Below are 16,616 nucleotides of genomic sequence, written 5' to 3'. Positions count from 1 at the left end.
TCAAGAAAATCAGCTTAGTTTTCTGCCAACGTGGCCCAACTTCAGAAAAGCAGACGATAACGGATGTTCAATCAACTAACTTGCAGACATTTAGATGATTACCTGTCACCTCACTGGTCTACACTCATGTGGTAGCCCAGAAACATCGATTTCTCTATAATATATTATATATAGAACTAATCAAAACTAATCAAGCATCAGGAAGGCCATCAGGCATAAAATCTCTGCCAGTTCAAACATGTGGATCCATCCGCTGTAGAAATGAGGGCGCAGCCAAAAGTACTTTTATCCGATAGCCACACTAGCCATCTGTTTAGGGGTCATTAAGGTAGCAGCTAGCAACTGTGGCTAATAATGAAATGATGACATTAAATTGGGAGCGAGGCTGCAAACGCTGTGATTCCTGCCCATCTGTAACAGTGTAATAGAAATTGTTAATTTAACAGTTGTTTGTTTCCAAAGTCGCAAATAATTTTGCATTAGTAACTTTGATCAGACTACATCAGGCAGATTGAAATGCATATATATATATATTTGCACTACCTTTTAGATTCTGAAAGTATTTGTTTCATAGAGATCTAATAGTTTTGTTAAAGTATATATTTTACAGTATCGATCTATGGCGTTGGTATCTGACAGAAAACAGCCTGTTTGTGTTTACAGTGGTCAGAGATGAGGTGAGCATTAAAATCATGTTGTCAGGCTTGACACAGCCGGGCTTCTTGTTGCAACCATATATGGTGCTATTTAAGGCACTTCAGCTTTGGCTTTACTCTTCAAAAGCAGCTCTGTCTATCTTTTATATACAGTCTGTGACACGAACTGTATATAAAAGATAGGGGGGAAAATGCACCTCAGTTTTCTGACTGGAAACCGAAACATGATGTGAATTTCCACCTGTGTCTGCGAGCCTGTCTGCTCCCAGCAGCTGTTCATCAGAAAGGCAGAACTCACGCTGTGTTTTTGCTTTAGTTTTTTTCCTCCACAGCCAAAGAGAAAATAGACTGTTGGTGTAATTATAACTTCTTCATAACACAACTCTCTTTTAGCGGTGAATAAAAGCACTTAGTTTCGATTATTTCCTGACTTTCCGAGCTGGAACTGTTCGATCGCTGCCAGTTTTGTGCTAATTTGTTCCTTTCAGTAAAAATAATTTTGCGTGGCGGTGCATGTGAGGCTGTGCCTGCCAAGCTGTTGTGTTATTAGTGAGATTTCATGGCTGGCAATCAGAGTGTTGGCTGGTGCATCTGTGTCAGGAGACCCATAAGGCCAATCTGTTTGTGCGCCGCTCCCCTGCCAGAAAGATGGCCGAGGTGTTGCCAGAGAGGCGCTCCAGCAAGACGCTTTGAAACATCTTAGATAACTTCGAATGTTCAGTCGTTTTTAAATCATTTGTGCAGAAAATTGAAATAGATTAATTATATTTGCGAACGCCATAACCCAGATGCCGCTTAGTGAGCAATATGATGGCTTTACATTGAGGTGTAGCATGCATGGTTAATTTAGGTGTGAGGACAGATGGCTTCTTGGATGAAGTCTTTTGTAATTTGGAACTAAAATGCTGAACCACTCATGCAAATTCCCCCAAAGCGAGAAAATCCCATCTCCGTTTATTTCTGTCCTTTTCTGTTTTTTAAGGAAACTCCAAAGGGAAACGTCAGAAAAAGATTGTCTGCAGGACCCAGCACTACCTGAATCTGTACGCTGCAGATGGACTTCGCACGCTGTGCATAGCAAAAAAGGTATGCAAGCACGGATCTGTAAACCTGAACAACTGCCCTCCATCATTAAACTGCTTTAAAAGGGGGACGGAGGTGGTGTGTCTCAGTGGCTTCTTGACAGGATGTGTTTGCAGCCCGGCGCAGATGATCACATGGACCAGCCCTTCCACAAGTGACATTCTTCGTGACTCAGCTGCAATCTGTGCCACTTTCCCAGGCTGTTAATTTATGCTCTCACAAGCTGGGCTCATTATATTCCTGCCTGTGCAGCGCCATCACCAAAGCAAAGCGATAAAACACCTTGTCAAGGTCTCACATTCTGTTATGGAGGATCCTTTTCTGCCATAAAGGCGAATGAGGAGTTTAGTTTTATCCCAGCAAGCTGACACATGACTGTGTGTGTGTGTGTGTGTGTGTGTGTGTGTGTGTGTGTGTGTGTGTGTGTAAACGTTTGTGTTTGTGTGTCAGATTCTGAGCAAAGAGGAGTACGCCTGCTGGCTGCAGCGGCACTTGGCGGCTGAGACGGCCATTCAGGGAAGGGAGGAGCTGCTCTTTGAGTCGGCCCTGCAGTTGGAGACGAACCTCCATCTTCTGGGTAGCTCTCAGTTACAGCTGAAACTGTTATTACGAATGTAATTACTCTAATGTTGGAGAGTTTGTCACAGACTTGCCTTCTCCTTCAGGAGCGACGGGCATTGAGGATCGGCTGCAGGACGGCGTGCCTGAAACTATAGCTTCCCTGCGGAAGGCGGGCCTACAGATATGGGTGCTGACGGGGGACAAACAGGAAACTGCTGTGAACATCGCGTACGCGTGCAAGCTGCTAGACCCCGAGGAGGAGCTCCTGACACTGAACGCTGACTCTCAGGTGAGCAGTAGCACCAGCCAGGTTTTAATAAACTCTGGTTTCCTAAACGTGGAGCGCTTTCACACCTGCACGCTGTAATTGGATTCTTGCTCATTTCTCCCTTGGTACCATTTGTTTTGGCACATGTGACTTCCTTGGTCACAAATAAACTCTGCAGCCACCGACTGCAAAGTGTACGCTATAGTCTTGAGCTAATCAAACGGCAGCAGATTCCTGTGTAGTAGCAGCTGGTGGACACAATGGTCATTGCTGTGTGAACAGTGGTGGTCTAAACAATCAGTGTGCAACCCAAGATTAGAAAGGTGAAAACGGAAAAAGTGGCTGCAATCAGCAACACCAAATCACAACAACAGTCACCTCAAGGCGCTTTATATTGTAAGGTAGACCCAACAATCATATGACCCCCTATGACCAATCACTTTGGCGACAGTGGGAAGGAAAAACTCCTTTTTAACAGGAAGAAACCTCCAGCAGAACCAGGCGGCCATGTGCCGCGACCGGTTGGGGTGAGAAGAGGAAACTCCTCTGTCATGTGAGCATCTCAAGCTCCTGCAGTGATGAGTCACTGAAATGCCGGTAAAGACCGACCCCCGGTCGTCTTTGCCTAACAACGTTTCAGAGGACGGAGTCTCAAGCCATTTGGATTCTTATTCACAGTCTAAATGTTTTTCTACAAAAGTGATCGGCTGCCTGAAGAGAATAACTGATTGCACAACTTACTGCATTCATTTTTGCATTGCTCAAGAACATCGCCTGTGAAATTGCCAGCAAATAATTAGATTTATTATCAGATTTAATTCATTTATCCCAAAAATTGCAAATTGTGTCTTGCAGCATCCAAACACTGAACATAAGATTTAACAAAACAGCATAAATAAAGTATAATTACAGAGAAAAAAAAGAGCTCAATAGGTAACAAGCTGAGTGTACTGTTGTGGAATAAAGTTGGCTCATAAAGCAAACTAAAACTTGCTGAATGCATTAAAATATCTGCTCTAAACCCGACCGACCCGAGGACAGGCAGGAGATCTTTATTTTAGTTGCCAAAGTTTTAGCACAAACTGACAGCAGAATGGGTGAAAAACGCCCCACAGAGCACAGCGCAGAAAAAATGTGCTGGCCGCGAATCTCCTGTGGTGACGAGTCGGGTGGAAATGTACGACATGTGTCAAATCAACCTTCGGCTCCGCTGGTGGGATGACAAACAGCTAGTTTTGCGTTGGCATCATAGATTGTGTGTAAAGCGTTAGCACAGCGATAGCATGCTGCTGTTGTAGAGCTTTGTTGTCAGACTCACAGCTGTGTGTTGTTGTTTTCTAGACCGAGCACAGGTTGATCTTTAGTGTCGCGTTCTTGTCCCTTTCTGGAATAAATCAGAAGAAATCCTCATTCCAAAAGATGGAGATCGCTCATGTTTGTGTCTGATCTGACCCACCCTACATCATGTGTTTCTACTACAGACGTTTACTGTGTTTACAGTAAAGCCTTACACAGGATTTAAATTCGTATTTGATCTTAAAGTATCCAAGCTCTAGAGCTCCGGAGATTGTTGCCGCTGAATTAACATGCCGTCCTGACGCTGAACTTCTCTGTGACCCAGGAGGCGTGCGCGCTGCTGCTGGAGGAGAGTTTACACTACATCCAGGCCAAATTCCTCTGCAGCCCATCAGGCCCAACCACCAAGAGCTTCAACACGAACTTCTCGCCCTTTGACATCTACTCCTCTTCATCTCCGTCCTCCCAGTCCACTCCCTTCTTGGTGCACCGGCTGGGCCTGGTGATAGACGGGCGGACGTTGGCCTACGCCCTGGATAAGAGTTTGGAGGATAAGTTTCTGGCCGTTGCACGGAGCTGCCGTTCCGTGCTGTGCTGCCGGTCCACGCCGCTGCAGAAGAGCATGGTGGTCAAACTGGTGCGGAACAAGCTGAAGGTCATGACTCTGGCCATAGGTAAGGACCGGGTGAGCATATTCAGACACAGATGGGCCTGATTTTAAAATCCCGTCACAAGCTCACTGCTGGACTTAAAAACAACTGACCTCACCCGGAGTAAAAACTAAACATTTGTCCTATCTCACGCTTACACGTGTTTATAGTTGCAGATATAAAAATGAGGCCTGTTAGGCTCTAACGTTGTGTTAAAGCATTCCTTAGCTTTGAACGGCGTAAACTGTGAGCTGTTGTCTTGAACCTTCAGGCTATCCCCAGCATGTAAGATCCCAGCAGCGTCCGGACAGATCAGAACGTGCCTGAGCTCTCGAGCACAGCTGCTAACCTGCTCGCAAGTTGTTCCCAAATATTAGCGAGCTTGGATGAGGGATTTTTTTCTCAGCGTTGAAAGACATTTTTGGAACACACAGACTCTTCCAGACAAGTGTACAAGTGACTTTCCCCATCTTCATCTTACTCTTTAGCTGTTCTAACAAAGGCATGAATGCCATATTTTAATTGCAGTGTGCACACCTGAATCTGCCAGCCCTGAATATTCACTTTATTTACTTTATTCATTGCATCTTTACCTCATCGTGCAGCCAACTGGCTGCTGCACGGCTCCAGTGAAACTCCTGTATGTTCCTCCTGCTGTGATCTCCGTGTGAGCTGATTTTGAAATTTGCCTGAGATGGAGGTGCACCATTCATCATTCAGCCTCCGCTCTGAGTTATTCTTAGTATTTCTACACTTTCCCCTAATGAAGCTGCAGCAGCAAAGAGGCGACGCGAGGACGTCACTGTGACCTGCGTTGGTCTTTTCTCTGTTTTCCATTTATTTGGTCCAGCTGCGCTCAGGAGGAGCAGGTTTTATTTGCCAGCGGGGCGTTTTTTTTTCAGTCAGTGCTATGTTAGCTTTTGAGCTTTAATATCTTTCAGTACTTCAGTCTTATTATTCAGACGTGTCACACTTCACGAGCTGGTACGGAGCCTTACTCACATTATTTGTAATAATAATAAATCATGGCCTCCTCGGGCCACTCTAGGGTTTTAATGCAAGTATCTGACCAATAATATCGCTGCGCTGGGGTTAATTATACTAACACACTGTCCAGTTCTGGTGAGAAAAATTCAGGAATTTAATTTGGATGTTGCTGATCACTAATAAGCAGATACAATAACATCCAAACATGGTCACGTCTGGCTCCAGAAAAACTGATATGGCAGCAGCCGAAATGCACTCTGGTTATACTTTTGTGAAAAAGTCGTGATGGCACATTAATCACGTTGTTCCATCCCACTCACAAAAAAAAATCCAGCCTTGTGAATTCTCAGTGAAAAAGAAAAAAAGGAAAAAAAAATTCCAGCCAACTTCTATTTGAGTTCTTCTCACCACCTACCTTTCATTATCAGTCTGTGCTGCCACTGCGGTGCCATTGTGACAACAAAATCCTCCTCCTCTCCCACTCCACCACCTGTAGTGACAAAAAGAAGGGAAAACAAATTTATCCACACATCCGGAGACACCGCCTGTCGGCTGCCGCAGCAGGAAGGCCTCCGCCTCACGGGAGGCCGAGCTGCAGAGGTGGCGAACGGCACCGCAAGCGCGCGGCTCGTATAACGGCTGAGGAGTCTGTGAAAGCTTCACGTTCCTCTCGCAAACACGGGGCACGCCGGCTTCTCCATCTTGTCATCTTCACGCTCAATAAAGCCCCCCCCTTCTTATAAACTGATGTACCTCCTCCTTCTAACGGTCTATTTTCTCTCTTTCACTTCCCTACATTAATCACAGGAGATGGGGCCAATGACGTCAGCATGATCCAGGTCGCAGACGTGGGTGTGGGGATCTCAGGACAGGAAGGCATGCAGGTAAGGTGATGAATAGAGTGGCACATGGGGCGGAGAGGAGAGGTGGGTGATTTACGGTGGGCTGTAAAAAAAAAAAAAAAGAAGCGCAGCCTGAGAGCTCCTGAGAGCGAGAGGAGCTGCAGATAAAAGATTGGGGAATTGGGAAGAGGGGGAGACACTAGCATTCTTTAGGGTTGTTAATGGCTTTTCATTACACTTAAGTGCGGTTTTTAGCCCACATCCATGACCATCCTCTAAATAGGATTGCCTGTGCTGTGCTGAGTCAGCAGGAAGGCCCTGTGTCCTGCAGAGAAGCAGCGCGGCGTGGACGCTCAGCTCCAAGGCCACAGCTGAGAGAGCATCTTCACGAAGAAAACCCTCCTCCCCTCCGCTCATTTACCTGCAGCACCCTGCTCCAGAGCTGTGCTCTTATGATGGAGATTCCCAATTAACTTCCAGGGGAGGCTTTGCCGGCACGCTGCTGTGTAGCACATCTGCTAAAGCCTCAGTATCCTGTCTTTAACCAATCCGCTGCATTAATTACCGTTAATCAAACTGCCACTTAATGAGACAGCGGTCACTCTCGGGGACTCCGCCGCACACCACGTGCTGAGACGCTCTTTACTGCGCCCCGGGCCTGCACGCGCTGCTGCATTATCATTAACGGACCATTCGTCTATTAGCGACGCGCTCCCTGTGTAGTCGTTAGGAGGGGTTATTGGAGCGCAATGTTGTTTCTGTTGCTGAAGGCCGAGAGGTGCCGTAAAGGGTTAGCGGCGGTGTTTATGATGTAAAAGCAGGGCTCAGTACTGGGAGTGTTTTACACGGTGATGGATGACACTGACAGCTTCCTGCCGCGGTAACGGTGAATCCCAAGAGGAGGCCAACTCGTTTACGAGTTATTGCTTTGGAAAGATTATACCCGCTAAAGATTCATTAAGAAGAGGCGAGAACAGTCAACGAGTAACTGCCTAATGTGTGCTCGTCTCGTGTACGTAGGAGAGAGGCGGCAGGAGACTGAACGTTTGGTTCTTGTGGTGTTCTGCAGGCAGTGATGGCAAGCGATTTTGCCCTCCCACGTTTCCGGTATCTCCAGAAGCTCCTGCTGGTACACGGGCACTGGTGCTACTCCCGCCTGGCTAACATGATCCTGTATTTCTTCTACAAGAATGCAGTAAGGCCCCTCCCAGCGCACACAGATCTGAGTCAGAAAGGATGAGGTGTTCTGCTTTTTCTCACTGCTTCCATCCCATTTGTTCCCTCAGATGTTTGTGGCGCTCATCTTCTGGTATCAGTTCTACTGTGGCTTCTCAGGTTCAGCCATGATTGACCAGTGGTATCTCATCTTCTTCAACCTGATGTTCTCTGCTTTCCCACAACTCATTACTGGCACTCTGGACAAAGACGTGTCAGCAGAGACTCTCCAACAACTACCTCAGCTCTACGTGAAAGGCCAGAACTCCGAGGTGCGCTCCCTCCTAATGATCTGACAGCACATTTCAAATTTTTACTAACAAGAATGTGGGAAAAACAAAACAAAACTGAAAAGTAGACTGGGTGTCTGTCTCCTGAATGCAAACTGGGAGCTGGTTCCACAGAAAGGCCTCCCATTCTACTTTTAAATACTCTTGGAGCCACAAATAAAACAGGAGTCTAAGAGCAAAGTTTTAGGATAATGAGGTCTTTAAGATGTGATGTGGCCTGGTTGTTCTGGACTTCATAGATAATAATAATAATACATTTTATTTATGAGCGCCTTTCAAGTCACCCAAGGACACTTTACAATAGGATAAAACACTTAGTAAAACAATGGCAGAATAAGAACAATAAAAAAAAGCACAAGATAAAATGAACAAACAGTAGATTCACAGTGAATATGCAGATTTGAACAGATGAGTTTTGAGTTGGGATTTAAACTGGGGGAGAGAACCAATATTTCTTATTTCTGGGGGCAGAGAGTTCCACAGCCTGGGAGCAGAGCAGCTGAAAGCTCTGCTTCCCAAGGTGGTGCAGTAGGTAGGGAGAAGTGCTAATTCTGGATTTAACAGGGAGACGGTGTAGATAAGCAAATATGGGAGAAATATGAGCGCTGCATCTACAGCCAGTTAATACTCCCTCTATAGCATTTTAGATCAGCTGAAGGCTTTTTAGAGAGCTTTTACAAAAGTCTGATAAGAAGAAATTACAGTACACCAACCTAGAAGTGAAAAATGCATGAACTAGTTTGTCAGCATCACTCTAAGGCAGGATGTTTGTAGCTCCGTAGTGTAGTAAGTTTACACAAATTGCGGCTGTTTCAGGTGCTGAGTTATCTGTGAGCCAAAAGCTCAGACTGCTCTAAACGCTCAGTTCACACTACTACTGTGGACTCATATGAGAGAGCAAATGTCCCTACTGTAGTTATCTCTGTCATAGAAGCCCCACCTTCTGTTTGTGAGAGGCAGCCAATCAGAACGATGTTAGCTTAAAGGCAAGTTGGCTTGAAATGAGGGGTTCCAGTGAGCCCTAAACTCTTAATCATGCAAAGTTCTCCACGATTTAGTCTAAGAATTAAACTTGGTATTACCATGAGGGGTTTTTTTCCTCTCCCTGGCATAGGTGAAAGACTTCACTCTTTGCTCCAGAGAAAACCCAGTTTGTCAGTCTTGACTCAAAAGTCAAGAATAAGCTGGAATTCATTTTGCATGCTGCATAGATACCATTCAGTTTAGAAATCCACATTTTTCCTAAATAAAATGAATTTATGTTATAATATGCCATGATTTCTGTCATTAACCTTTGATTTCTAGCATAAATTTTAGCGTAAAGGTTAGAACTGTTGCGCTGCTTCATTGTTTTGATGGGTCATTAATTTTATTTCTGACCCAGAATTAATCAGGACTAGTTAACTGCTTCTGGTATCAAATGTAGGTAATAGAGACATTTTTATATGTTTTGAATATTTACATTTTTAACATTTTTCTTCTCTACAGTCACACTGATGCTGAGTGTCTGTGTTTATCCTGCAGGAATATAAGCCATATATGTTCTGGATGAACATGATTGATGCCTTCTACCAAAGTCTCGTCTGCTTCTTCATTCCTTACTTTGTAAGTGTCACGTCTGCCATTCGTCTTCACCAAGTTATTAGAGTTTTACCTTTGTATTGATTTGGGTTTTTTTAGTGTTGATTTTAATGTTTTATCCTCTTTACATGGTTGTTAAAATGGATTCGTCAGCAATGAAATTTATTAATTCACAATTTATTTATTAATTTCTTTAAATTTTACTTAAAAAGAATGTTTTCATTACAAAGCATGAACCTGGAAGTGTTGTAGTGATTGCTAAGCTCACATTTTTATTTATACAAAACTGCAATATATTCAATATATATCAATAAATGCACAAAAAATGCTTAAAAATACAGAAATTCAGTGAGATCCTCCTATCGGTATGTAAGGTGTGGTCTTATGTTGTTTTGGTCGATTATCAGTTCTAGCAAGCAACGTGTATTCACGTCGCTTTATGTTGTGTTGGGGAAAAAATTGACTAAAAGAACAAAAATCTGTTTTCTGTATATATTTTTTTAATGAAATGTTCTTTTATGCTACCCAGGCCTACGCTGACTCTGACGTGGACCTGTTTACATGGGGAACTCCCATCACCACCCTCGCCTTATTCACTATTCTGCTGCATTTGGGCACCGAGACCAAAACATGGGTAAGAAATCTGATTATAAAGCCAACAGATGACAGCAGCGATCCCTGATGTTTATTTAAAAATAAAAACAATTTTAAGCTCATAGTCAGTCTGCTTTGGATGGTTACAGCATTGTAATGCTCAAAATCTCTGTGGTGGAACATGAGTGGTGTTTCCAAAACCTCACTGTTGGCCTGTGATTATCATTCAATGGTAACACATTACAGGAACCTTTGTAATAAATTATAAAAATGATAGTTTTATGCAAAAAATTCATAAAATTACATATTTTGTAACCATTTTTTTTCATGGATTGGAAAATCAGCATCATAGAAATTTGCCAGACATGAACAATTTATTGATTTATTTTTGAAAACTTCTGTTTCATAACTTGTGAAAACAAAGTTGACATTTAGTTTAATTCCTGGATTCTGTCATATGTAGCTTTAACATACTACTTTAACCCGTTTAATTCTGTTATTTATCACTAAGAGCACATTAATCACGTAGTGTACATATTTACGACTTTTATTGTGAAAGGCAAAAGAAGCCTAAAACAAACTGGGTTTCCGGTAGAGTCTGTACAGCAGGTGGATATAGAGCAAAATTGAGTATTTTGGTCTAAGTAACCCAAAATGTGATGTCCACATATATGGACGCCAGGTCCGAGGAGGTTAAGCAGAGATTTGAAGTTGTGCAGAAGATGGAACAAAGACTAGAAAACGTCAGAAACAAACCCCATGTTTTTCCCAGGGTGAGACCAGCCTCGCTCGAAACTGAACCAGGCAGCCAGAGATCAGAGCTTAGACTTGGAGTGCTATAAACTCCAGTTACAACTCATCACAGCGTGCCAACACCTTACACCGCCAGAGAGCTCAGACATGATGCTCATAAACTGTTGAAATTTATGACTTTGCCCTGAGTCCGAGTGTTCTCCATCATCTCTGTGGCTGTAAATTCAGCCTGATGAGGGTTTTTTTTCTTTCTTTTTTTTAAACACGTGGGAAGAGTGTCCTTTTTACTTACTGCCTTCATGGACATGACTGCCCCTCATTTAGAGGCGCTTTCATTAAAAGGAGCACGATGGAAGGTACACTTCCACACACTCGGATGGCAGGCCCTTCATTTCCTCGCTGCTCAGGAACATAATGCACGCCTGATTGGTAAACTGGTGTGAAAGTCAATTAAAGGTAGGTAGGTGACAGCAGCCCCCCCTCCTCCCCCAAAATACAGAAGCTGTGAGGCTGTAATTAATTACGTGTGTCAGTACAACACTTCAGTGAGCCATCGTACACGATTCACTGTGTCAGACGTCTCATCAGCCAATCATCTCCAGGATGCAACATGAGGAGTTTTTTCCCCTCGCTGACTAAACTCATTTTAGGGCACGAGAAGACGGTTTCGCATCCACACTTCTGTCTTTCCGCCTGGAGGAAACTTCTTTAATGTCGCCTAAATGTACAGCAAGCTTTAGCTTCCAGTCACGTTTGCCTTCATTTTAATATATATGTTAACAATATTTTGCAGGCAGTAAATCAAATCACTGTGTATCCCTTATAGAGAAATTGAGAGTCTTATATAAAAACAGTATTATATTAGTATTTCCGTGTCATTGTATATTCAGTACCGGTGTGTGTTCTGCGCTACAAGCAAACTTGGTGAGATCTGATTATTCGCATGTGAAAAATCGAGCTTTGTTTGAAAAAATAACGACAGTAAAATTACGTGGTTGGTGTGAACGCCTGCGTTAAGAACAGGTGTGTAACGTCTTATGATTTTAAGTTTCTGTTACTGTTTCTCATCCTCGTGTCCTTCCCCCTGCAGACGTGGATGAACTGGATGTCGATCGCCTTCAGTATCGCCTTATTCTTCACCGTGGCGCTGTGCTACAACGCCTCCTGTCCCGCCTGCTACTCTCCTTCCAACCCCTACTGGACCATGCAGAGGCTGCTGCAGGAGCCCCTCTTCTACCTGCTGTGCTTCATCACGCCCATCGCTGCGCTGCTGCCTCGGTACACCGTGTTCAGTTTGTGGATGAGTGAAAACACGAGCCTGTTTTTCAAATATTTATGATCCGAGTGCTGAATTACGTCTGTTATTGATACCAGATGCCTTTCATGTTTATCCCAGCCGCCTGGCGATCTTCGGTGGAGCGATGCTGATGTCAGTCTGTTTTACTTTTCAGATTTTTCTACAGGGCGTGTCAAGGCACGCTGTTCCCGAGCCCAGTCCAACTTGGAAGGCAGTTGGATAAACTCCCCACTGACATCCGCAGGAACATCCTTAGCCTGAGTCGGGTCAAGGTGGGGTCGCCGCTCTGCCCCAAGCTTCCTTTCCTGTCCCTTGCTAAGGCCTCGCCTAAAGGTTACTATAAAAAGGATCGGAGGAGCGTCTCTGGCTCAAAACAGGGGCCTCTATTACAAACAGATGAAGCAAAGAGAAGCCCGCTGCAGCCCACAGACAGCGATATGCACCTTTCAGATCTCTATACACCAGCTCCGTCAGAAGTAGACACCCTTCCCTACACCAAAGACAACCCCGCCCTGTCAGGGGAGCTGCAGACTTCTTCTGCCGCAGACTCTGAGCATCTCAATAAGACTATAGAGCCGTCAGATGTCAATCTGTCCAGCTGTGTCACCTCCACACCTCTGCCCGCTCAGGCAGACGGCGTGCAGCTGAGCATGCCCCCCGACGGAGCCTCGCAGTGCGTCAGATACACGAGGAACTCAGAGGAAAGACTCAAATCTGAGCACGCCGTCAGTTCGGCACACAGGACAGAGCCGCCGACAGAACGGCCGCTGCAGGCCGCTTCCTTCAGTCTTAACTAGGAATTCAATTGCACAATAGTTTGTTTGTTTTTTAAAGATCTAATTATATTTTTCAAGCAGATTCTTTTATGAAACATGCAAAGAGGTACTTTATATTTTGGATGTAAATCTAAAGCAGAGATATTTTTGCCTTTTGGGAGATTTATTTTTCTGATACTGGGAAACTTAAAGTTCACACAGAAACATCTCAGTACTCTGTCAGGTCTTCATGAAAAGAAGAGCAAAGAGATTCCACCGTGATATGGTACCCAGTTCGTTCTTTCAGCTTGGCCTGTAAATGCACCAAGACCGGGATCGGAGCCGTTCGTGGCCTCGAATCGGTGCTGACGAGGAAAGAAGTTCCCGTACTTTACTTATACTTAATGGCCACGCAGAAGCATATTTCTGTGAGGACTTCCATGCAGATGATACCAAAGGTTTATATTCAAGTGCAGCAAGTTGTGGTGCTGGCTCTGTGCACATTTTCTTCTTCTTGTTGGATCGGGAAACATAGAAGTCCGTTTCTAGCTGTTCTCTTGCACAGTAAATTCTTCTAAATTATAGTTATTAGAGCTGTTGGCTGTAAAGTTATTTGTGCATTATGACCAAGAAATCGCCATTTCAGTCTTTATGCACTAAGAATCCACCAGGAATTATGCTGTGTGTATGTGTGGGTGCGTGTGTGTGTTTGTTTCTACAGGGTTAAGACTTGGTTTGAAATGGTTAGCGTTAGGATTATGTTCAGATTAGGGTTCGGGTTAGACGTTTAGCTGGGCCATGGAATACGCTACATCCTCGCAAAAGCAAAACTCTTATATACGTGCGTGTGTGTGTGTGTTTATCCAATGACTCATTGGATCTCTTTTAAGAGCCAGTTCCGCATAAATGTAGATTTGCTAACTGTTGCCAAGAGTTGAGGTCAATCCGTCAAATATAAAGCTGAAGTCGGAGGCGTTATTTTCTAAAAAAAATAATAATAATAATAATTTTAAAAACCTGCTTTCCAGCATCTCTAAAGCTCATTAATTAACATTTCATAACATCTCCTTTCTTTCATTTTTGTAATCACCATATCATAAAGATAATGTATGTATCATTGCTAGCGGTTAGCTGCTTCTGTCTTCACCTTCATGTACTGAACCCGTCACTTGTCAGCCTCCAGCCGAGTGAAAACCCTCCTCTGTGTGTCTGCGCAGATGTTTTGCAGATGTCTTCTCATCTGCATCCTTTACAGTTTTACTAGGAAGCACTTTAAAAGCCCCATTTTGCTTTTAGCTTTTCAGTTTTTAAACACCACGTTTACAGTTGGATATTTTTACCTTAAGCTGTTTCCCTCTGCTCTTCGACTTTATACACAGCTAAGCTAACGCTATCATAAGAAGCAGGATTTTTGCTACCGTAAGCTTTTTTTTTTTTTTTTGTCTTGTTTTTTTTTTAGTCTGACTTTAATCATGTTTGATCTTTGGCCCTGTGCGAGTAACATAGTAGCATTTAACTAAATGCGATCTTAAAACTGGAATTATTCTGACAAAGATTTATATCTTCATAAGCAATGACCGGTACTCAGAACAGGAGGTCTTGGCCTGTGCAAGTGTCCTGACTCCAACACAAACATGAGAGAGAAGGATTCAATTTCTTTTGTTTGTGAGAAACAGCCAGTTGGAAGGAGTTTCAGAGTAGAAACTGGGCGATCGATGCCCAGAATAAGAAAAAAGGGGCATTATTTTGAACTTTTACTCATGAAAAGCTAGGCTAACGCTAATGAGTGAAATAGTAAATACATAAAGCTGAGCATAACAGAGGCACCGCTTAGTCTGTGCAAGTCCCCTTTTTCCATTCATGTCATGTGTTTAGTTTATCTGAAGCCCATCTGAGGTTTTTTTTTTTCTTTTTTTCCTAAAGCTGTAAACCAAATCCTCGGGGCTCAGTCTGTCCCAGATCTTAAAGAGACTGCTTTAAGTTTGCACTTTGAAAGCTTTCAGTCGCTGAGTGTCGTCGGTGCTGCAAGGAGAGCGGGAGCTTTGCACCCCTCTTACCTTTGCAGACACTTTGATGCGTTCCTCCAGTTTATGGTTGAGCATTTAAAGCAGCAGCACCTTTTTAACATTTTCTGAAGGGCGTGTCTCATTCCAGGATGTTTTTGTAAGGAGTTCAACTTTTGCCAAAAGTCATCTATATATTCTACGTGCCTTAACACTGGATAAGAAATGAGAAATGTGCTCGTGATGCTGATTCTGTTTGTTTAATGATGATGGAGCATATATTCGGAGGCTGCAGGCTCTGTGGTTTCTCTCCACCTGTCCTTTTGCACATGGTGCTTGTTCCATTGGCATGCTGTTGTCTGCAGTCTGTTCGCTTTGTTTCAGAGGTTCTGTCATTTGGGGTGTCGCACTTTGTGTGCCAGGCTGAAGCTTAAGTGTTTCTGCGATCCTACACACACACTGTCACACAGCGTATCTGAGCATATTCAATATTTTTCTCCTTATCTTTCTTTTGGTTGCTGCATCGGCCGAATGTGAGCTTCACTGTTTGAATGGTTTCGCTCTCAATGCTGATCAGCCACAGCATTAAAACGTTTTTTAAAAACCACAATTATTTTGAAGCACAGTAGTTTTCGAAAAGTCAATGAGACATTGAGTCTTCATGTTAAAATAGCTGCCAGGTTAATGGGATGTGAGATGGGTTATTGTTGTTGACCGAGACCAGAAAAACAGCAAGTCGCTCCACTTTCACTAAATTAATTTAGGAAGACATCGAAGCGTTCAAGGTGTTAAACTCTGCCACTGCCAGCTGGTGAAGCCGTGTTTCTACCAATCAGATCTGTTTTTTATGTTGTGGCTGATCAGTATATTGAAAGGTATTGATCAGAGATTTTGGGATAAACACTGAAAAGCTGCAGCCGGTCACCAACGTAGAAGAACTGTTTTAGGTTTTTATTAATATTCCACATTTTTATCAGTTCTTTGGCCTTTGTGCAACTGGAAAGTTTCTGTACATGGCTACTTTTGAACAAAATAAAAATGATAAAGAATTATTTATGCTTTCCTGGTCTTATTAATATACATTGACTTATATTATGTATAGCAGGCTTTCCCACTATAAACGTGAAACCAGTGAGCCATTGATCATACCGTAGATAATTCTCCTTTCTGACTTGCATAATTACCATAATTTACTAAATTAAGTTTAAATTTTATTCAACAAAAGCTGAAACTTTTGACTGAGGCCATAAAGACATCAGGAAAGTGTTTACTGGGGTCCCAGACTGAGGGAGATGTGCACTATTTTCCCCTTACACTTCAATTCAATTTCAAGTTTTGTATAACCTGAGTCGCCCCCTGCTGGCCGTTAGAAAGAATGCAGGTACTCCCACATTAGCATCGCCAGCTTTTTATTCTACCTTTGTAGTTTTGGTAGGAAAATCCTGATTCAAAGTAGAGTCTAACAGTCATCCTCAGAAACATGACTGTTGGGGGTTTTGTGTGTTTTTTGTTTGTTTGTTTTAAAGCTCATCTTCCGTTTCCTTCTCTGGATCCATGTGCTGTACAGTGTCCTCAAATTAATGACCGTCGCAGCACTTTCTCCTCGGACACTGAGATAGTGATGACTCCTTCCCTCATCAGCTGTTTTTGTGTTTGTTTGTTTGTTTTTCTGCCTACGCATGAAGGTGTGACTTTGAGCAAAGCTTTTTGTTTTTTTGGGTTGCATTGCTGTGATAAGTAACATGGGTGTCCGTGGATCAGGAGGTACAGCGGGTCCTCCACTCG

The 16,616-nt window shown here is 43.4% G+C and overlaps 1 protein-coding gene across 2 annotated transcripts in view; it reads left to right on the top strand.

Annotated features, from left to right (window-relative positions):
* The window catches only part of atp10a (ATPase phospholipid transporting 10A), a 44,327-nt gene extending 28,444 nt beyond the window's left edge, over nucleotides 1-15,883 (top strand). For both annotated transcript variants that reach the window (XM_005919705.3, XM_042216650.1), the window contains 11 exons: nucleotides 1,639-1,742; nucleotides 2,190-2,316; nucleotides 2,405-2,589; nucleotides 4,190-4,538; nucleotides 6,309-6,385; nucleotides 7,413-7,538; nucleotides 7,630-7,830; nucleotides 9,373-9,453; nucleotides 9,959-10,063; nucleotides 11,867-12,054; nucleotides 12,228-15,883. In XM_005919705.3, the coding sequence (XP_005919767.1) occupies nucleotides 1,639-1,742; nucleotides 2,190-2,316; nucleotides 2,405-2,589; nucleotides 4,190-4,538; nucleotides 6,309-6,385; nucleotides 7,413-7,538; nucleotides 7,630-7,830; nucleotides 9,373-9,453; nucleotides 9,959-10,063; nucleotides 11,867-12,054; nucleotides 12,228-12,870 (2,186 nt within the window). In that variant the 3' untranslated portion in view covers nucleotides 12,871-15,883. The remainder of the gene's footprint in view (nucleotides 1-1,638; nucleotides 1,743-2,189; nucleotides 2,317-2,404; nucleotides 2,590-4,189; nucleotides 4,539-6,308; nucleotides 6,386-7,412; nucleotides 7,539-7,629; nucleotides 7,831-9,372; nucleotides 9,454-9,958; nucleotides 10,064-11,866; nucleotides 12,055-12,227) is intronic.
* Nucleotides 15,884-16,616: the final 733 nt, after the last annotated feature.

This window comes from Haplochromis burtoni, unplaced genomic scaffold, assembly GCF_018398535.1.
Source record: "Haplochromis burtoni strain Fernald_Lab_line unplaced genomic scaffold, NCSU_Asbu1 Contig_13, whole genome shotgun sequence".
NCBI lineage: Eukaryota > Metazoa > Chordata > Actinopteri > Cichliformes > Cichlidae > Haplochromis > Haplochromis burtoni.
This window is presented reverse-complemented; position numbering and strand designations above follow the sequence as displayed.